Genomic DNA, 16,308 nt, shown 5'->3' with positions numbered 1-16,308 from the left:
CCAGGCCTTAAGACCAACACTTAATAAATAAGACTTCATGAAACTGAAAAGCTGTAAGGCAAAGAACACAATCAGATAACACAGCAGTCTATGTAGGGTAAATTTTTTTTATCAACTTTATAGCCAATAGAGGGCTGATATTCAAAGTATATAAAGTGCTCAAGAAACAATACTTTTAAATCCAATTTTAAAATGGGGTGCAGATTTAAGCAGAGAATTCTCAACAGAGAAATCTCAAATGGCTGAGAAACACTTCAAGAGATGTTCAACATCATTAGCCATCAAAGCAAATCAAAATTACTTTGATATTCCATTTTCTACCTTTCAGAATGGCTAAGATAAATAATAGAAGTGACAGCTCATGCTGGTGAGAATGTGGAGCAAAGGGAACCCTCCATCGTTACGGATGAGAGTGAAAATTTATACAATCACTATGGAAATCAAGTTTTGAATCAATTGGCCAATGTACCTCAAGACCCATCTATAACACTCTTGGGTATATACCAAAAGTACGCTCCATCCTACCACAAGGGTACTTGCTCAAAACTGCGTTATTCATAATAGCCAGAAACTGGAAACAGCCTAAATGTCCCTCAACAAAAGAACAGGTGAAGAAACTGTGGCACATTTATACAATGAAATACTACTCAGCCATGAAAAAAAAGTATGAAATCTGCAGGCAAATGGATAGAACTAGAAAAAAAAAATCATCCTGAGTGAGGTAACCCAGACCCATAAAGATAAATATGGAATATAATCACCTACAAGGTATTGAAGTTTGGTCTTCTGCTATGTATGGCTCCCAAGATTTAGTTGCCCCAGAGATAAAAGAGTCCACATGCAGACCCAAGTGACACTATGTGACCTTGCCCCTGAGTTATTTCTGATTGGTAAAGATGCTGGCAGCCAATAGCTGGACAGAAGAGACAAAGGGTTTAGGGTTCCCAGGCTTGGGGTCAGAGAAGAACGAGGAGGTCAGGAAGGTGAAGGATAGGAGGAAGACATGGATTAGGAGGCAAGAAAGCATGGGCCAATTGAAGTTAAAAGTGGCCCAAATGAAACATAGTACTAACTCGGGGTTGTCAATTTTTAAAAAGATTTTAATAGCATAGAAAGTAATTACGTGATCAGTTTTAATGCTGATTAAGACTTATTGTAAATATAAAGGTTATATGTGTCTTTTATCTGGAAAACTAAATGATTAAAGGCGGGTTAGAAACCTCAGATTGGGATTAAATATTTTCTACAATAATAAGACATTAGCCATTAAGTAAATAACCGAAGCCATAGTCCACAAAACCAGAGAGGTTAGGTAAAGAGGAGCAGTTTAGGGGATGCAGGGATCTCCCTAGGAGGAAAATAGAAGAGATTTTACAGGCAGGCTAGAGGTGGGTTAGTGGAGATGGGAATGAAGAATCAGATAGGAGGGGGAAGTCGGGTTAGAGGGAGAGAGTTGAGGAGACACAGCTGGAACTGGGGAGCATTTGGAGGTAATGTGGAAAACCAGTGCAGTGTGATCTTCCTGGAATCTATGAAGGTGATCCTAATGAAGACTCTTCACAATGGGCGAAATAACTGATTCTTAACTGGCCATCTCTTAAAACCAAGCAAGGCTTCCAGGGGTAGGACAAGGTTGCATCCAGTTGAGTTGTTGGACAAGGAGGTCCCATAGAGATTCCCAAACAATCCAGGCTGTTGCTAAGACAAAATGTTAAAAATTGACAGCAGTTCCCCAATGCTGAATACCCACCCAACTCATCTAACATGGAGAGGTTGAGTGAAGCCTATATAGATCCTTTACCACCATGTTCTAGTGTCTTTAACATGAAAAGGTACTCCTCAAACAACCAAAATATTTTTTATATAATTATACTATAATTGCAAAAATTTAAAAAGTTAAAAGGAACATACAAAAAAGAAAGTAGGGCTATGAATGTGCACTGTGCTGAAACACAGAGAAGTCTGGATTGTAGCTCCTTTTGAAAACAGATAAAGGATTTGGGAACACTATCTCTTGTGTATCTGTCCAGTTCAAAAGCCAAATGTAGTCCAAAATAAACATTTGGTATTTGTACATTTGATTTCTCTGTGTCTTTCTATTACAATATGTTTTATTCAAGTTTCATGATGCTTAAGAGCAAAGTGTATGTCCTTCATATTTCAGTATTAATTGTAAAGAACATCACATGAAAGGTGAAGGTTTAAAATAGACTTCTTTGACTTTTTCCATTTGTCATATGGTATTAAAGTATGTTTACATATTTCTTCATTTGCTTATTTATTTAGAATTGCCAACAGAGTCAGACAGAAACAGAAAATCTCAAATGAGGGCTGGAGAGATGGCTCAGTGGTTAAGAGCACTGTCTGCTCTTCCAAAGGTCCTGAGTTCAATTCCCAGCAACCACATGGTGGCTCACAACCATCTGTAAAGGGATGCCCTCTTCTGGTGTGTCTGGAAACAGCTACAGTGTACTCATATAAATAAAACAAATCTTAAAAAAAAAAAAAAAGTTTAGAATTGCCTTGATCTCAGGCACTTAAGCTACTCAGGATACATGACCTCACTCCTTCAAAGTATTTTTTAAAAAGAGTTTGAGGGAATGAAGAGCATGAGAACAAGGCCCTCTGAATATCTAAGGTGAATATGAGTTCAGAGACTGAAGCAGCAATCACAGGGCCTACAGGTCTGCAGCAGGCCCCCTCTGTATATACTGGAGCCATCAGCTTGGTATTTTAGGGCCTCCTGACTGTGAGAACAAGTGGGTCTCTGACTCTTGTTTTTGGGACTCTTTTCCTACTGTTAGGTTGTTATGTCTAACTGATAAGATCGTTTTTGCTTATATTGTTTTGTCAAAAAAATATAGTCCATTGGAGAAATAGATTATTTTCTAGATGAATATGACCTACTGAAGTTAAACCATGATGAAGTAAATAACTAAAACATATCCATAACAATCAATATAAAAGCAATTCAAAATCTCCAAAAAATACTGAAGAAAAAAGGATTCAGCAAGAATTCTAGCAGATTTCAAAATAAGATATAAAAGGGAGGAAAACTTCCAAATTCTTTTTACAAAGTTAATACAGTGATATCAAAACCAAATAACGTCCCCACAACATAAAAGGAGAATTACAAGCCAGTTGCTGGCCATGATGAATACATACCTAAAAAGTCTAAATAAAATACTGACAATGGGCATATAATCCAGGTGTGGATTTTCTGAACAAGACCCTGGTGCCCAGGAAATGGAGCCAATATTCAGCAAGTGGAACTTCATGACATTAAAAATGCTTCTGTACTATTGAAAAAAAATCTTAATCAGCTGAAGAAGCCTCCCACAGAAATATAAAAATCACTGCCAGCCTCACATCTGACATAGTGTGGAGAACATAAAAATAACTTTAAAAAACTAAGGACACAATTTAAAATTGAGCTATAGGACTGAACAGAGATTTCTCAAAAAAAAAAAAGACATAAATGGTTAAGAAATATTTTTAAAGTGTTCACCATTCTTAGGAATGAGGAAAGGTAAATTCAAATTACTTGTTGAGACTTCATTTTATCTCAATCAGAATAGTCAAGATTAACAAATGATAACATGTGTTGACAAGAATTTGGAGTAAGAGAAAATGTCATGAACTTTTGGTGATACTGCAAATTGATAAAGCCAGTATGCAAATCAGTAGAACAGTTTTTCAAAATAATAGAGATGGATCAACTGCATGATCCTATCATACACCCAAAGGATTATGTATACTACTAGAGAAGAAAATGATCTTTTGTTCATTGCTGCTCAGATCTCTATTAACTGATGAATGGATAATGAAAACTTGGTACCTATATTCATGTAAAGTAACATGAAATTGTGCAATTTGCAGGTAAATTGATAGAATTGGAAAAACATTGTATTAAGTGAAGTAACAAAATATACAAAGATAAATGTACACTCTACTTCTTATGTGGATCTTACCATCAAATCTTTAGATTTGTATGATTAACTTGGATATCTTGTCGAAGCCAGAAAACTGTACACAGTAAGTGTTTGTGGAATGCTGAGTCATAAATGAAACATATGTATTATACCCTCTCCATTCAAGGCTGAGAGATCACTACAAAAGAGGGAGTATTAGTGGCTTATAAAAGTTAGCCATCAAGGAAAACAAAGGCTAAAAGACAAAAGACAAACAGTTTTCTTCTGGAAATAATGGGACCACTGCACTCATGAATTCATAGACAGATCTCTTTAAATAATGAAAATTTCTCAAACTGTTGGCCCTATAAGTACAAGAAACATGTCTTAACTTATTTTTATGTTGCTAGAACTGGATACAAAACAGATGCTAATCATCCTTTGCTACTAAAAGCATCAGCCTTTACCACAACCAACTACTATACATCAATAGAGAACTCCGCACTAACACTATAATGACTTAATTTCAGTAAGTCCGAATAGAAACTCCTTCCATACAAATGCCAAGTTAGGCAAAATTGCAAAGAATATGAATGATTTTCAGATGTAACCAAAACATGTCTTTTATTTTTTACAACCCAAATCCAAAGATGAAATCCAACTAGTTCCAGAACATTTTTGTCTACTAAGCAAACAGAACAAAGTTTTAAAAGGGACATATACAGCAACAATAAAGGACTAATTTGTTAGTCCAGGGTTGGCTTCACCATTTCTTGTCTTTTCGCTATAACTATCCAGACTCTCCATCTTTGATTCATCTTCTCTGCTAGGCTGAGTACATTCAATCTCTTTTTCTGGGTTTGGAATTGATTTCCCCTTTAGAAGCGAAAAACACTCAGCATTCAAAACCTGCTCAGCAGTCATTGAACTTCTTAAATATATCAAACTACAAAGGAGGGACTTGACGTTATCATCCTGCAAGGAAAAAGAAACATAAAGAATCAAAGCCAAGGCTACACAAAGAAACCTTGTCTCAAGTAAGTACTTAAGTAAGTAAATATTAAAAAAATCAAAACTAATGGCAAAAAGAACAAATCTGTAATAACAGAGACTCCAATTTAAAAAAAAAAAAAAAAGAAAAGAAAAACCTTTTAGTTACTGACATAGGCTAACATTAGTTTTCTATCTAGATTTTTAGATTCTTTCCAAGTTTATCTACATTGGAAAGAAATATCTCCAGTAATAAGAAAAAGGAATCTATTTACCAGTGGAAATGCAAAAGCAATGAAAATCATAGCTACAATAAAATGAGTGAAATATGAACAAAATTTTCCCCCTTTTATGGGACAGTGGTCAGAGTTTCTTATGAAAATTTCACACCACTGCTTCCCAACATTGTATGGGAGACTCTAACCACTTAGGCAGGGAAAGTAAAAATAAAACAAAAAAATTGAAAGGGGAAGATGTAAAACCATCACTATTTACAAATGATACAGAGATATGTTAAAGCATTAGAGCTAATAACTGAGAATAATTAAGCAGGAGGCTGGAGAGATGACTCAGGGATTAAGAACCATGCCTGCTCCTCCAAAGGTCCTGAGTTCAATTTCCAGCAACCACATAGTGGCTCACAACCATCTGTAATGGGATCTGGTGCTCTCTTTTGACGTGTCTGAAGACAGCTACAGTGTACTCACATACATAAAATAAATTAAAATGAAGAGTAAACAAAATAGTTTCAAACGCATATACTTTGAACCACATGGTATAGTTGAAAGAAATCAAATTTCTAAATAAATGGGGAATCACCAATGTTTTGTGGATCAGCAAACAACACTAATAAGGAACCACAGTGAAAAAAGCCTTAGATTAACTGACTTTTTTTGTAGATGCTGGCAAGCTACCTCTGAAATTTATAGATCAGAATAATAATTCTGACCATTTTTTAAAGAACAAGTAATAACTCATATATCCCAATTTCAATTATCTATTAACAGTGATATCAAGACATTATACTGGCAAAGGAACAGACACATACTAAAACTATACTTCAAATTTCAAATTTTGATCCTTCCCAAATAAGCAATGTGTAGTATAATCCTCTCAGTGATGCTAGGCACCTCAGTGATCTGCACTCTAAATCAGCATTGCTTACCAGGATCATCAAGCAATGTTCTGCAGTTATCGTATGCTAAGCTGTAAACTCTGCAGGTAATGTGGACCATATGCATTTTAAACTTAAAATGTGTTTGTAAGGGCACAATCCTATCATAATAGAGGAACATATGTAAGACAGCAGAAGAGAATTCAGAGTCTATCATCTCCTGATTTTGACAGCAATGACATGATGCTCTAATGATTACAAAACAGTCTTTTCCACCAGTAGTGCTGGGACAGATAGCTACATGCAAAAGACTAAGGCTGGAATATTACCTCTTAAAATATACAACAATTTAATTCAAAATAGACCAAACATATAAATATAAAAGCTTAAATTATACAAATGTAAGAAGAAAATATAGAGGTAAATCTTTCCAATTTTAGATTTAATAAAGAACTCTTGAAAATAATCCCTTAAGTATAAGCAACAATGGACAAAGTTCATTGAAAATTACAATTTTGCTTCAAATGACACTATCAAGAAAATGAGAATAGCACCCATAGAATGAGGTAAACTATTTGCAAACCAAGTGTCCAATATTGCATTTGTTTCTAGAATACAGAAGCAACCATTAAAATTCAAAAATCAAAGGGCAACATAATTTTTAAACTATAAAAAAAATAGTAAGAGTCTGCACAGGCATTTCTCTGAGGAAGACAACACAAATTTAAATAAAGACTGTGAGTGGGATAGTACTCCCATTATGATGGCTAGAACGAAAAAGTCTTATAACTAGTGTTAATGCAGAGAAACTAAAGCTCTCACGTATGCTACTACAAATGTAAGATAACTTCTTGGAATCTAGTGGGTCTTCAAAGTACTAAATAAACAGCTGCCACATGGCCCATTAATTCTACCTCTAAAAATATACCCAAAAGAAATGAAACATGTCTGCTCAAATGTCTGTATATAAATGTTTGTATCACTCTCCATAATAACCAAAGGTATATATAACCAAAATGTCCATAAGTAGGTATCAATAAATTGTGGAAAAATCTGTCACTGGAATATTACTTATCCATGAAAAAGGATGAAATATTAATATTAGAATTTGTATGAAGCTTGAAGCACGCTAAGTGAAAGCAAAGCACACTGTACCAATTATGATTCCATTCATATGAATGCCCACAATAGCAAACTATACAGAAACAGAAAACATATTAGTTGTTCATTAGAATTAAGGTAAAGAAATACAGATACAGAGAGATGGCAGATACAGTGTAATGAGTTTGTGGTGTTTGTTGGACACATGACTATACTAAAAACCACTAAGTTATACACTTGAGGTGGATAAACTGTAAAGTTGGTTATCTTTTTGTTGTTTTTAAGTTATTTAACGCTTTACAGAAAGGCTTGCTATATAACATTAAACTTTAAGATGCATTAAAATTTTAAGAAAATTAAAATGTCAAACTGTGAATGAACTATGATAATAAAAAAAAAGACTCCAACAGAAAAAATACTTCATGAACCTTTCCTTCCATAAATTGCTTCTTGGCATGTATTTGATCACAGCAATAAAAAAAAAAAAAAGTAACAGAAATTCCATACTGAGAATAGGGGTCAGTGACCTGACCCTGTAGTTCTTGGGTCTTTGGTGTTAGAAGCAGAGCACACTGTGCTTCTAATGGGAGTTAAGAAGGTAAGAATGCCAAAAGGACATCAAACAGTGGCAGTCGACTCCTTGAGGCTTCAGATGGGAACAGGATTCTTACTAACTAGGCTAGATGCAATCCATAGGATACTCCATAAAAACAAAAACAAAACTGTGCTTTCTTCCCATGCCCTGAGAGCCTGTGTGAGGAAAACCTGAACAAAGAATGATACACTAATGTATCTGGCAGGGGAAATTTCAAGACAGAAGACCATTCTAGCTGTGGAATGGCTACCAGTGACTTTTTCCATTCAGATCTTAATGCAAGAGAGCAAAAAGTGAACTAGAAAGACACATACACACACACAAAAAAATTGTAGTTAGTCAAGAAAAAGAGCCTGGGCAAGATTACATTATTAATTTCACTTCCAATGTTTCAATCCTTGTACCTAGTTCCCTAATACCCTAATACCTAGTAGCTAGTTCAACTGCTGGTCCCAGACAAGTGTTCAAAATAAGTGGTCTGAAAACATATATGGATGACAAAAATCTATCAATGACACATATGAATTTCAAAGAAAAGAGCTACATCTTAGACACAAAAATTAAACATTCATTTCAAAACAAAATAACTTTGGAACATATAGTAAACACTGTATTTCCTTATTTAGACAATTTGTTAATTATTTGGCAATGGCACAAGTAGGGTACTTCTATTTTCTTCTATACTTCATTATTTCTAATGCAAGCTTGACTTTTTGTAGAAATTAGAGAACATTTTCAAAGACTTCTAAATTTATATTACTACATATTCCAAATGTGTAAATAGCCAAAAGAAACCTACCAAATGAAACTGATCTACTTTAGGAATTCCATCTTCATTTGTCTCAAACTCTTGATTTTGAACAGAAAGCTGCAAAAGAACACAAAAGTGAAAAGGCTTCAAAGGTATCTAGATCAGTGGTTCTTAACCTACAGAGGCTGCATATCAGATATTTATATGTATGATTCATAGCAATAGAAAAATTATAGCTATGAAGTAACAAGGAAATAATTTTATGGTTGGGAGTCAAGACAACATGAAGTATTAAAGTGTCATAGCATTAGGGGGGTTTAATTAGTATTAAGTAATAATCCTAGAGAGTCTAATCTGAACCACTTTCATATATAATCAACCCAAAGTTTGCTGGCTACATATATGTCAGAATAACCAGAAATAAAACCCAACACTTTGTAAATTACAACACCATACCACAATGTCCAAAGACTGGATACCCCTAGATTCTGATGAAAAGAGAAGAGCTCATAAGAAAGCATACTTATGGGCTGGTGAGATGGCTCAGCAGGTAAGAGCACCCGACTGCTCTTCCGAAGGTCCTGAGTTCAAATCCCAGCAACCACATGNTGGNTCACAACCATCCGTAATGAGATTCGGTGCCCTCTTCTGGAGTGTCTGAAGACAACTACAGTGTACTTACATATCATAAATAAATAAATCTTTAAAAAAAAAAAAAAAAAAAATTTTAAAAAAAAAAAAAAAAAAAAAAAAGAAAGCATACTTATCATGCAGGATAAAAGCTCTTAGTAAAAAAATAAAAAGCCTATAGGCTAGTCTGTTGGGCATCTTCTTGATTAATAATTGATGTGGGAGGGCCCAGACCACATTGAGTGGTACCAACAGTGCAGGAGGGCCTAAGAAAACAGAGTAAGCCATGAGGAACAAGCTAGTAAGCAGCATTCCTCCATCATAGCAGCCTTGTTTATAATAGCCAGAAGCTGGAAAGAACCCAGATGTCCCTCAACAGAGGAATGGATACAGAAAATGTGATACGGGCTGGTGAGATGGCTCAGCAGGTAAGAGCACCCGTCTGCTCTTCCAAAGGTCCTGAGTTCAAATCCCAGCAACCACATGGTGGCTCACAAACATCCGTAACGAGATCTGGCGCCCTCTTCTGGAGTGTCTGAAGACAGCTACAGTGTACTTACATATAATAAATAAATAAATCTTTAAAAAAAGAAAAAAGAAAAAAAGAAAATGTGATACACTTACACAATGGAGTACTTACGCAGCTATTAAAAACAATGAGTTTGTGAAATTCTTAGACAAATGGATGGATCTGGAGGATATCATCCTGAGTGAGGTAACCCAATCATAGAAGAACACACATGATATGCACTCACTGATAAGTGGATATTGGCCCAGAAGCTCAGAATCCTTCTTAGAATGGGGAACAAAATACCCATATTGAAGGAGTTACAGAGACAAAGTTCGGAGCAGAGACTGTAGGAATGACCATCCAGAGACTGCCTGCCCCACTTGGGGATCTATCCCATAAACAACCACCAAACCCAGACACTAGGCAGATGCCAACAAGGACCTGATGATAGGAGCCTGATATAGCTGTCTCCTGAGGGCCTTTGTCAGTGCCTAGCAAATACAGAAGTGGATGCTCACAGTCATCCATAGAATGGAGCACAAGGTCCCCAATGAAGGAGCTAGAGAAAGTACCCAAGGAGCTTAAGGGTTCTGAAGTCCCATAGAAGGAACATCAATATGAACTAATCAGTACTCCCAGAGCTCCTTGGAACTGAACCACCAATCGAAGAAAACACATGGTAGGACTCGTTTACATTTGAAATGTAAATAAAGAAAATATATAATTTAAAAAAAAAAAAAAGAAAAAGAAAGAAAAAACTTTTTTAAAAGTTCTAAGCATGGGAAAATAGCATAGCCAGTACACTGCTTGCCACCCAAGCATGAATACCTGAGTTTAATCCCCAGAACCCATATAATAAAAAGGAAAACCTGAAGCTGAGCCTAGATGTGCATGCCTATCATCCCAGTATAGGAAGGCAGATAGGCAGATCTCTATAGATTAATGGGTAGCCAGTCTAGCCTACTTTAGCAAGCTCCAGGACAATGACAGACCATGTCTCAACAATTCAAAAAGATGACTCCTAAATAATTCGTCAAAATTGATGTCTGGCCTCTACATGCATACACACAGATGCATGTGCTCGACACACAAACACAACACAACACACACACACACACACACACAAAAGCAGATTCTACTTTTAAAAAGTATAGCATTATTCTTCACCCAGAAAAATGGTTGAAAATAACAAAAATCATCCTTTACCTTCTGAAATATATGTAAATTGTTAATGATTTAAAAGCAACATACCCATAATAAAAGGCAGCCATAAGCATACAAGTCTGAACTTGCAGAAGGAGGTTTCCCAGTTTTCAATTCAGGTGAGAGCAAACTCAATCCACCAACCATCATGTTGACTGAAGCTCGCTGGCTCTACAGAAACAGTTTTAAACAATGAAGATTTTGTCTAAAAGCCTCTGTTCTCAATTTTAAAATTCTTTTGAAATATTTCACTTTCTACCTCATATATAATTTTCTATTCTTACAAATTTTACTTTTATTATACTCAGATGCAGATGTGGACTGAAAATGACTGACTCTGGTGTTTTTATCACAGACATTGCTTTGTGTGTTTTTGGTTTTGGTTTTGGTTTTGGGGTTTTTTTTGTTTTTTCGAGACAGGGTTTCTCTGTATAGCCCTGGCTGTCCTGGAACTCACTTTGTAGACCAGACTGGCCTCGAACTCAGAAATCTGCCTGCCACTGCCTCCCAAGTGCTGGGATTAAAGGCATGCTTCATTACCGCCTGGCTGCTTTGTGTTTTTTAATTTTAATCTACCATGTATATACATACACACATGTGCATGTTATGTGTTTGTGTGTACGCTTATGGATAGATGGATAAGCAAGCATGTATGTCACTGAACATATGTGGGATCAGAGAACAATTTTCTGGAGAAAGCCTTTGCGTTCTGAATACTCACGCAGGGTCTTTTTGTTCTTTCTGCTCCTACACTGCCTACTCCGGGCAAACTGGGTAGCCAATTTTGGACTCTCCTGTTTCTACCTTCCATCTCACTGGAGAGGGGCTGGGATTGCAAGGAGAGGCCACTAAATTGGGTTTTCTCGACTTCTTACATGGTTTCCAGGGATCACACTCAGGTCATCAGGCTTGCACAGACAACACTTTACCCATGAAGCCATCTCCCCTACTCCCTACATGTATAGTTTAATAAATTGACAAGGCAGTATTATTTTCTAATTCTGAACATTCTAAATATTTTAAATGAACTTAGACAAATTACTTTTTCTTTGTGATCATTTTCTAAATATACCATTTTCCAAGAAATCAAAGGATACCAAATCACGATACCTAAATTCAGTCTGCCCTTAAGTTACAATTCTGACTCTCACATTTAATATCTGTGTGATTTAAATTTTAATTTCTCCAAGTCTAAACTAATTTTTTAAATGCAGATAACATCTGCATTACAGAGTTGTCATAAAGATGTTAGCACAGTGCCTTTCATATATCACTAAATCTTAATTGTGTATCTTCTCCACTTACTAGCTCTACCCTTAACTTCTCCAAGTGTAGTCTAAAATCCAGAAGCTAAGGCATCAAATGGGAATGTTAAATGAGCAACTAAAATAGCATGCTGGGAAAGACAACCAGATAACAAATGGATATAAAAGAGGAGGAGTGATGGTTGGAATAGTCACGTCCACAATTGTACCAATGATATGCTCAGAAATAAACTGACATAAATCCTAAAAATTTACTTATAAAATTCTTAGTTATTTTCTTATGTTATGATAATTCTCAGATAAATTAATGTGGGACAATAGAATGTTTCAGAAAATTAGTCTATATAAACCCTGTGCAACTTTTGATTAGCTTTAAATTTATTTTTCATCCTTTTGGAGTATCATATGAAAACCACTAAGACTATATCTATCCAGCATTTATTCTAAAACTTGTAAACAACCAAATCACCAAAGCACATAACAGCAATGTTTGACTGGAGTGTATATGAAGAAACTGGACCTTTATCTGATGCTTATGAGGACAAAAAAAAATAATAGGTACTTCGGAAAAGTTTCTCAAGAAGGCAAAGAGTAAACTGGATACTTAAAATTTTTGTGTCATTCATTACTATAAACTATCTAAAACCTACTTTTTAAAAATGGTCTAAGTTTGCCTCTTGAGAAAAGAGTAAAATACAGTATTCTTATTCCCAGAGACTATAGTACCTGGAATATAGCAAGAAACAATTTCTGTTGTAGTCAATTTTTCTAATAGTTTTTGGTAGTAAAAATTCCAGATGTGGTAATGCTTAAGAATTTAGATTCTCTATATTGGGACCCTTGAAAAAAATTCAACCAGAATTCAACACTAGAGCATAATCTTGCATGATAGGAAAATAAACCAGTTGATCAAGAATTGTTGCCACTGAAAACATTTTGTGGGGCTGGAAAGATAATTCACTGGTTAGGAGCACTGAAAGTTCTTCCAGAGGACCTAGGTTTAATACCCAGCATCCGCATGGCAGCTCACAACTGTCTGTAACTCTAAATCTGACATGCTAACCCAAACATACATGTAGGTAAAACACCAATGCACATAAAATAAAATAAAATATTATGAGTGTCTTAGGGTTTCCTTTGCTATGAAGAGATACCATGACCAAGTCAACTCTTATTAAGAACATTTAATTGAAGCTGGCTTACAGGTTCAGAGGTCAGTCCGTTATCATTAAGGTGGGAAGCATGGCAGCAACCAGGCAGCCATAGCACTTCAGAAGCTGAGAATTTCACATCTTGATCAGAAGACTATCTCCAGTAAGCTACAAGGAGGCACACTTCCTAATAGTGCCACTCCCTTGGCCAAGCATATTCAAACGACCACAATGACTGTTTTTTTTTTTTTTGCAAGCCAGTTTTTTTTTGCTTATAATGTGTTTTGAGATAATTGGACATCTACTGTAATACAAACTATTACTCAATCCCATACATGACTTATTAAGTGTTCTATCAAATACTAGGAATTTTCAAAAGGAAGGAACAGAATTACATGACAATTCCCCAAAGCAATGAAAATATCTACATGAATAACTTACATACTAATGTTCATGGAAAACTAAGATAATAATTTAAAAAGCATAAACCTAGAGATAGGCTTGAGGGTACACACTGGTAATCTCAGCATGTAAGAGGCTGAGGCAGTTGAACTGGGAGTTCAAGACCTGTGCTACAAAGATAGTTCAAAGCCAGGATTTGCTACCCAGTGAAATGCTGTCTCAAGAAAAAAACAAAAAGTATAAACCCAAATATCTAACCACTGATGAAAAAACATACCCAAGTATCACATATACATCCAATTAAATATACTTGGCCCTAAAAAATTTATGTCCTCAAACATTCAACAACATAGATTAACTCTGAGTGTTACATTAGATAAGAAAAATGATTCACCAAAGGCCAACAATTACAAAATTTTACTTATATGAGATTACAGAATGAGTAAATCCAGAAGCACAAAGTATATATTACTGGTTTCCAAGGTCTGAGAAGCAGGAATGAAAATTAACTGTTAATCAATAACTACTTTGGAATGTGATAAAAATTATCTGGACTTACATAGTGATAATCAATATACCACTATGTGAATATGATAAAAACTAGCACTGAATTCTACACTATCTCCTTGTGAACTCTAGCTCAATAAAGCTGTTGTATTTTAAATGGGAACTGTTTATTTAGCCATTTACATTATATACATATTTTAAAATGGGCTATATACAATAAACATATGTATCTTTGCCAATTAAAATAGCAAAGAGAAAGATTCTCCTTTGAAATCACATATATTCTCAGACTTTCTATTACACAAATACACATAAAATTATTATATTCTCTTAATTGACTGGACTTTGTTATTTCTACAAATAACTTTGTTATTTCTTATTTGGAGATAATATGGTGACAAATTAAAAGCCACATAGTTGAACCTAGACTTAAACTAAATAAAAACACCCACTCAGGCTTCTAAAAATGTACTATATTGATAATAACCATATATATATATATATATATATCTCAATTTAATCTGTGAAAGAAAGGAACACAAGCAGAGGGAGGTTCTTACATGTTCCTAGCAACTGTTTCCTAATAAGAAAGTAATGATCAATGTTGTCAATACCACTGAGTACATTAGATTGTTTCTGTATTTATGGCAAAACCACACACTGCTCATTACCATCTAGATAACTGTTACAGATACTATTTGTACTACATGATACACCTTAACTGAAAGTACAGATCTTTTTTTAATTGTTTTAAATATGTACTTTTATTTGGTAATACATCACAAAGTACAAAAAAATACAATGAGGCTAGATCCTCTGCTGCCCTCTTGCCCTAGTTCCCCATCCCTCCCCTCTTCCCCCTTCCCTCTGTCCACCCTGTCAGTGTCTAGTATCTTAGGCACCATTCCTAGTGCACAAAGCCAACACTAACAGGGACCCATGTTTCTGATACGATGTTGCATCACACTAAATGCAAAGGAGCTTTACACTGTTTACCTGACAGCCTACCCTCCTGATCTTCCCCTGTAGCTTGTCTTTTTTTTTTTTCAATTTTTTATTAGGTATTTACTTGATTTACATTTCAAATGCTATCCTGAAAGTCCCCTATACCCTCCCCACCCCTGCTCCCCTACCCACCCACTCCCTCTTCTTGGCCCTGGTGTTCCCCTGTACTGGGGCATATAAAGTTTGCAAGACCAAGGAATACTACTCAGCTATTAAAAACAATGAATTTATGAAATTCCTAGGCAAATGGATGGATCTGGAGGGTATCATCCTGAGTGAGGTAACCCAATCACAAAAGAACTCACATGATATGCACTCACTGATAAGTGGATACTAGCCCAGAAACTTAGAATACCCAAGATACAATTTGCAAAACACATGAAACTCAAGAACGAAGACCAAAGTGTGGACACTTCCCCTCTTCTTAGAATTGGGAACAAAACACCCATGGAAGGAGTTACAGAGACAAAGTTTGGAGCTGAGATGAAAGGATGGACCATCTAGAAACTGCCCCACCCGGGGGTCCATCCCATAATCAGCCACCAAACGCAGACACTCTTGCATACACCAGCCAAGATTTTGCTGACATGACCCTGATATAGCGGTCTCTTGTGAGGCTATGCCAGTGACTGGCAAACACAGAAGTGGATGCTCACAGTCAGCTATTGGATGGAACACAGGGCCCCCAATGAGGGAGCTAGAGAAAGTACCCAAGGAGCTGAAGGGGTCTGCAGCCCTATAGGAGGAACAACAATATGAACTAATCAGTACCCCCAGAGCTTGTGTCTCTAGCTGCATATGTAGCAGAAGATGGCCTAGTCAGCCATCATTGAAAGTACAGATCATAAAATCAATCAGCACATTGTATGCAAATGCTGAACAACTTTAGTAAGTAGTTTCTTTTCTATAAAGCTACATTTTACCTCAGATTTGGTGAAGTCATAATCTCCAACAATCCCTTGTTCACGGTTTAAGGCAAATACATTGTTCTGATGAAGTGATCCATGAATTATGTTAGCACTATGCAATGTATGCAGTCCTCGGGCAACACCTTTCATGACTTTTAAAGCTTCCTGCAAATAAATACACATTGAAAAGGTAGAGTTTAGAAAACTGACACCTCATTTTAATATATAAATTTTGTCTCTATTAAAAGACTATCTTAGAACTAA

The 16,308-nt window shown here is 35.7% G+C and overlaps 1 protein-coding gene across 1 annotated transcript in view; it reads right to left on the bottom strand.

The window, feature by feature from the left end:
* Positions 1-4,513: 4,513 nt before the first annotated feature.
* Positions 4,514-16,308, bottom strand: part of Stk31 (serine/threonine kinase 31) — a 70,562-nt gene continuing 58,767 nt past the window's right edge. The window contains exons 21-24 of the mRNA XM_021190707.1: positions 16,060-16,209; positions 10,855-10,977; positions 8,511-8,579; positions 4,514-4,886 (exon numbers count right to left, since the gene is read on the bottom strand). Coding sequence (XP_021046366.1) covers positions 4,650-4,886; positions 8,511-8,579; positions 10,855-10,977; positions 16,060-16,209 — 579 coding nt within the window. The 3' untranslated portion in view covers positions 4,514-4,649. The remainder of the gene's footprint in view (positions 4,887-8,510; positions 8,580-10,854; positions 10,978-16,059; positions 16,210-16,308) is intronic.

Source organism: Mus pahari, chromosome 2, assembly GCF_900095145.1.
Source record: "Mus pahari chromosome 2, PAHARI_EIJ_v1.1, whole genome shotgun sequence".
Taxonomy (NCBI): Eukaryota; Metazoa; Chordata; class Mammalia; order Rodentia; family Muridae; genus Mus; species Mus pahari.
The sequence above is the reverse complement of the archived record's forward strand: the minus strand, read 5'-3'. Positions and strand labels throughout refer to the sequence as shown.